This window comes from Bubalus kerabau, chromosome 4 (genome assembly GCF_029407905.1).
Source record: "Bubalus kerabau isolate K-KA32 ecotype Philippines breed swamp buffalo chromosome 4, PCC_UOA_SB_1v2, whole genome shotgun sequence".
In the NCBI taxonomy this organism is placed as follows: Eukaryota; Metazoa; Chordata; class Mammalia; order Artiodactyla; family Bovidae; genus Bubalus; species Bubalus kerabau.
In genome coordinates, this window is record NC_073627.1 from 43,804,205 (window position 1) to 43,810,479 (window position 6,275).

The following is a 6,275-nucleotide window of genomic DNA, read 5'->3' on the forward strand; positions in this document are numbered from 1 at the left end:
CAGCACGGAGTCTTAGCCAGTGGAAAACAAGGGAAGTCCCTCTAGTACTTTATAGTTATAAAGGGAATCTGTGGAGCTGGAGTCACCTAGACCTCGGTTGAATTCCAGATGAGTGATCCCAGCTAAGCTCTGGTCTTCTGTCCACCTTGCTACAGTGTACAGATACTAATATCAACCCCACAGGATTGCAGAGAGGATATGAAAGAGTCAAGGAATGTAAAGTTCCAGAGTCTGGCCCTGGGAAGCCATACAGTATTTGCTTTGCTTCTGTTACATAAATGAGGATCAGAGAGGTGGAGTGAATTGCCCCACGCCACACAGGAAGGGATAGAGCCTGATTTCAGAATCAGATGCTGGAGACATCAAGACAGTCAGACACACTGGGAAGTCTTTCTGAAGAAGAGGGCTTTCTCCCAGGGAAACACTTCTAAACTTCATCCCCAAACTTCCCCAGGCCCCTCTACCAAGCAGGGAGAAAGGATTTTCACTAGTAAGAACTTCCGCTTTGGGAATGGAACAGCCCCACCTTCTGACTCATTCCTGGTCTTGGCGGCCAAGCTCTCCTGGGGGCCAGGCGGTTTCCAAGCCAGGCCTCACCGATGCCTCGGCATGGGTAACTTGTCAGGGTGTCTGTACCTGGAAATTGCTCAGAGGGAACTTCCCAGACCTGGCAGGCCCTGGCCACGGCTTGGTCCTGAACAGTGGAGGATGGGGGTATACTTGTAGTTTCTGTTGTGATGAGTGTGTGGGATTCTAAACATGAAGGATGCCCATTGTGTGTCTCAGCTTTTTTTTTTTTTTTTTTAAACAAGCAAAATCAAATACATATTTAATTAAGAAACTAATAATGCAATATTACCCAAACAAAATGTAAGCACATGTTCAATTATCATGTTCCATATTTCAGAGAAGAGGCATTAAGGATTTATGCTACAAGTTTATTTACAAACATATCTAGGATGCTGAGTTCAAGGGATTGATCCTTTTAAGAGACTGCACCTCTTAATATGCTCCTCTTTCTATCTGTCTCACGGATTACTTTTTAAGCAGTTGGTGTCTTACTATAAAGAAAGGTGCAGCAAATCCAGACCCAAAGAACAAAGTCATCATAGCTAGTAATCTCCACTTGTTTTCCACTGAAAATGGTATATTCTTCCCTGGACCCTCCTCATAGTGGCTCCGACAAACCACTGAGGTTGTGAACCTCCGGATGCTCTGTCCCAACATAGCGCTGTTGGACACTCTACAAAAGATCCAGAGATCAGAGGTGGAAGAAATGGCGGCTGCAAACCTACCGCTCCTTGCCTCACGACCTTGCTCCTCTAACAGCAAGGATCCTCTTTTTTTTTTTTTTAATCTTCCTTTTATTTATTTGTCTGAACTGGGTCTTAGTTACAGTGCTTGGGCTTCTCTTGTTTCCATTCATGGGCTCTAGAGTGTGTGGGCTCAGTAGTTGTGGTGCTTGGGCTTAGTTGCCCTGGGGTATGTGGGATCTTTGTTCCCCCACAAGGGATTGAACCCATGTCCTCTGCACTGGAAATCAGACTCTTAACCACTGGACCACCAGGGAGGTCCTGTCTCAGTTTTGGCTCCACCATTTTCTGAGTTTCCCTCCTTCAGGGCCCCCACATCTTGGGGATAAAGAGCCCATGTTCTGCATGTTTCCAGTTCTGCAGCATCCCAGAGCAGGCAGCAGATTTATTTCAGCCTCCAGTTCCCAGCGGCAACTACACCCTCTCAGGGAGGAAAGTGGTGGGCCTGACTCTGGGGGCCTCCAGAATCCAGAGCGAACATAAAAAGTATTTAGAATAGACTGAAAGATTACCTTGCTGATGGGAAGGAGGAGAAGGAAGGCTCCAGAGCAGTCCTTGTCTATGGCTAAGGTTCAATGACATTTTTTAAAAGCTGGGATCAGAGAGACGTCTAGGTATTTCTCCCGTACCCTGTGGGCTCTAGATCGTGTTTGTCTCTTGCTTGGGAGGCTGCGTCATAGGAAGAGCACAAGCTTTGGAGGCAGCGCACCTAGACTTAAATCCTGGCTCTGCTACTCAGTTTTCTCATCTGTGAAGTGGGGATAATCACGTCCATCTCAACTAGCTATTGGGAAAACTTCAAACAGTGCACATATGTTAGCCTGGCATGAGGTAGGTGGTTTCTGCAAAGAAAGCGAATTCAGAGAAATTTTCTTTTGGCCAAGGGGCTCCAGTGTTGCCCACCTGGGATCATATGAAACAAGGAATTGGGAAGAAAATGAAAGAGCAAGTAACTACCTTCTTAACCAAGAAACTTCGGAGTAAGAATGGCAAAGAGATGCCAACATGGGTGTGCTGGTAAATGTTTAAAAACTGGCTCCTTGGAAAGATGTGTACAAACACATAGGTTATTAAAATGTTTTGTTTGTATAAAGAACGTGTAGCACACAATTTAGAAATAATAACAAAATATACCACATTCTTGTCAATTCCATTTAGCCAATTCATTCCCACAAAATGCTTTCATTGATTTTTGAGAGCCGCTTGTATCAGTAATCAACCTTAAGTTATACATGATAAATAGGTGTTTTTGTTTTTAATTTTCTTGGTTGCAATGCATGGCATGTGGGATCTCAGTTCCCCAACCAGGAATCTAACCCACTCCCCTTTCATTGGAAGCGCTGAATTTCAACCACTGAACCACCAGGGAAGCTCCAAATAGGTGTAGTTTTGACATGAATATTGGTTGATATTTTTTTGTTTAAGACATAAGATGAAAGTACGACGATGATGATTTTTTTTGGTCTGAATTTGACTTGTTGGTTAACAACTGAGTAACTTCCTTGCTGAATTGCATAGCAGTTTTCAAATACTGGAAGGCTAGTTCCTCAAATTTTTGTGCTATTCACAATACAATGGCTATAGATGTGATGCACTAAGTTTACTCTACATTATTAATATTTCTCCACCAACACCTTAAGTCTAGGGAATTTCCTGGTGGTCCAGTGGTTAGAACTCAGTGATTTCACTCTTGGGGATCCGGGGTTTGATCCCTAGTCCAAGACTAAGATCTGCAAGCCACATGGCACAGCCAAAAAAAAAAAAAAAACAAAACCCAAAATAACAACTTAAGCCTAGACAATCAGCTACACAAAGAACAAGCCCTGTTTTGTGGTGTTTGCCAATTTCCATGTTGTAAGTACTCCTACTGTGGCCAGTTTCGTGCCTCTAACGTGACAAAACTGAACACAGGGTTGGGAAGAGATGCAGTAGTACCAATATAAAATATTTCCACCATTCAGAAGTAATAGGTATACATAACCTCAAGAGCATAGATAATAATAAAATGGTAAAATAATAGTTATAGTAAAAACTTGGAAGGACTGATGCTGAAGCTGAAGCTCCAATACTCTGACCACCTGATGAGAAGAGCCAACTCCTTGGAAAAGACCCTGATACTGAGAAAGATTGAAGGCAGGAGGAGAAGGAGGTGACAGAGGATGAGATGGTTGGATGGCATCGCCAAGTCAATGGACATGAGTTTGAGCAAACTCTGGGAGATAGTGAAGGACAGGGAAGCCTGGCATACTGCAGTCCAAAGGGTCGCAAAGAGTTGGACATGACTGAGCGACTGAACAGCAATAGTAAAATAATAAAAGTAGTAATTAGGAAGTTGAGTTTTATTTTCAATTTAATGTACTTAATTGTAAGTTTATATAATTTAATTTAAAAACTGATTTTATTGAATTATATTTGATTTGCAGTGCTGTGCCATGTAGATTTCTTAATATTTATTTATTTTTATTTATTTGGCTGTGCCAGGTCTTAGTTGCTGTGCGAGGGATCTTTAGTTGAGGCATGTGAATTTTTAGCTGTGGCACATGGGATCTATTTCCCTGACCAGGGATCAAGCCCGGGCCCCCTGCATTGGGAGCAGGAAGTCTTAACCATGGGCCACCAGGGAGGTCCCCTAATTTAATTTTTTTATGATGAGAGTGCTCAACAGCTGATTCTAGAAATTTGACCATTGGCTCTTGTAAGCAGGCATAAACCAGCTCCGGCACAGAAAATCAGATGGGTCTTATAAGTGGGAGAAGCCGGGGGAGTGTGTCTGAGGGAAGTTGGACAGCACCTCCTACCTTAAGATTCCCTGGTAGCTCAGCTGGTAAAGAATCCGCCTGCAATACAGGAGACCCCAGTTCAATTCTTGGGTCAGGAAGAACCGTTGGAGAAGAGATAGGTTACCTAACTCACACCAGTATTCTTGGGCTTCCCTGGTGGCTCAGCTGGTAAAGAAACCGCCTTCAATGTAGGAGACCTGGGTTTGATCCCTGTGTTGGAAAGAGCCCCTGGAGAAGGGAGAGGCTACCCACTCCAGTATTCTGGCCTGGAGAACTACATGGACTGTATAGTCCATGGGGTTGTGAAGAGTTGGACACGCCCTAGTGACTTTCACTTTCATTTTTTTCCTACCCTAAGCCAAAAACCACTAACCAGGTCCTGCCAGCCATTGTCTATGGTATGTAGTGTAGCTAGATCACCCAACGTTTCAAAAGAAGCCAGAAATGTGGATTTTTATGTGATTCTCTTGACTTTAAAAAGATTGGCAACAAATCAAGACATTTTTGAAAACACAGTGCTAGCCAGTCAAAACACATTTATGTGCAGAATTCAGCCCACGGGTTTCCATTTGTGACCTCAGCATTCACTTGCGCCTTTCAGGCTGACCTGTTGGGGACCCACTGAGCCGGGCTGGGGTGAGAGTGAGGTGAGGAAGGCAGTAGCCTCAGGCACAAAACTGAAGGAATGCCAAAAACTCACTAATCAATATAAAAACATATTTTCAAAAATTTAAACGAACACACACAAAAAATTCTTGTTGAACACAATAATGTTCTCTCTACAGACAGGATCAGTGACAGTATTGTGCCAGGCCACATTAGGGCCTGAGGCAAAAAGAAAAATCTGTACTACTGATCTGGAACTAGAGGAGCTTGAGAACATTTCCAAGCACTGCCACTCTCTGGCCCTGTATCCTAGGGTTTGGGGGAAGGGCAGGGATCCCCTAAGAAATGGCCTGGAAGACTTCCCAAGCCTCGGCTCTTCTTTTTAGCCTCTATGATCATGGCTCCAAGGAAAGCCCAGAGAAGTCTGTCCAGTAGCCTCCAGCAGGCCCAGAAGGTCTGAGTTCAGAGGAAGAACTGGACCCACCAGAGGTGAGACGGAAAACCTGGGGACTCACTGTTCCTAACTGCAGGGTCCTTGCTGTGTGACCTTGGCCAGTTGATTGGAGATTCAATTTTCTGTGATGTGGGGTTTTGCTCTGCTCCCTGACTTCTAGCCAGTCACAGCATCTTGTTTACCTCTCCTGGCAGTTTTTCATTTTGGATCTTAGAATCTGCAGGTCAGCTCTATCATCCTCTGCTCCAAGCAAGAAAACAGTTTGCTTAGCCTAGACCAGTGGTTCTCAATTTTGTTCCCCAGAGGCTATTTGGCAATGAAGATTTAAAATATATATATTTATTTATTTGTCTGTGTCAGGTCTTAGTTGCAGGATTCAAACTCTTAGTTGTGGCGTGCAGGATCTAGTTCCCTGACCAGGGATCAAACCTGGGCCCCTCACATTGGGAGTACGGAGTCTTAGCTACTGAACTAACAGGGAAATCCCAGTGGGAACACTTTTGATTGCCACGACTGGAGATGGCTGCTGCTACTGCTGCTGCTAAGTTGTGTCAGTCATGTCTGACTCCGTGCGACCCCATAGACGGCAGCCCACCAGGCTCCCCCATCCCTGGGATTCTCCAGACAAGAACACTGGAGTGGGTTGCCATTTCCTTCTCCAATGCATGGAAGTGAAAATTGAAAGTGAAGTCGCTCAGTCGTGTCCGACTCCTCGAGACCCCTGGACTGCAGCCCACCAGGCTCCTCCGTCCGTGGGATTCTCCAGGAAAGAGTACCGGAGTTGGTTGCCATTGCCTTCAACTGGAGATGAAGTCAGGTGCTATTGGCATCTAGTAAACAGAAGCCAGAGATGCTGCTAAACCTCCTTCAATGCAGAGGACAGTTCCCTGTAAAGGAGAATTATCAGGTACAAAATGTCAATGTGCTAAGGTTGAAGCTGGGGTTGAGAAACCCGGGCTGGGCACAGATAGATCTCTGCCCCATTTTCAAAGTTCTCCTGAGAGATTGTGTTGTTCTCATCCATTGCCTTAAAGCCCTGGTAACCAGAAACATCAACACTTGTTCACTCATGTTGAGAACTTGACTTTTTGAAAGTTAAGGAGAGGGACTTCCCTGATGGTC

General features: G+C 44.7%; 1 protein-coding gene and 1 long non-coding RNA gene across 2 annotated transcripts in view; one reads left to right on the forward strand and one right to left on the reverse strand.

Annotated features, from left to right (window-relative positions):
* The window catches only part of LOC129649553 (uncharacterized), a 38,089-nt gene that overhangs the window by 21,649 nt on the left and 10,165 nt on the right, over nucleotides 1–6,275 (forward strand). The window contains exon 2 of the long non-coding RNA XR_008713157.1: nucleotides 5,086–5,188. This is a non-coding gene — a long non-coding RNA (uncharacterized LOC129649553). The remainder of the gene's footprint in view (nucleotides 1–5,085; nucleotides 5,189–6,275) is intronic.
* LOC129649551 (cytochrome c oxidase subunit 7C, mitochondrial-like) lies at nucleotides 832–1,320 on the reverse strand. The gene has a single exon (XM_055577098.1). The coding sequence runs from the start codon at nucleotides 1,225–1,227 to the stop codon at nucleotides 1,036–1,038; it is 192 nt and encodes a 63-aa protein (XP_055433073.1). The 5' UTR covers nucleotides 1,228–1,320; the 3' UTR covers nucleotides 832–1,035.

Coding starts and splice junctions, on each gene's coding strand:
- LOC129649551 (XM_055577098.1), bottom strand. CDS start 1,227: ATGTTGGGACAGAGCATCCGGAGGTTCACAACCTCAGTGGTTTGTCGG.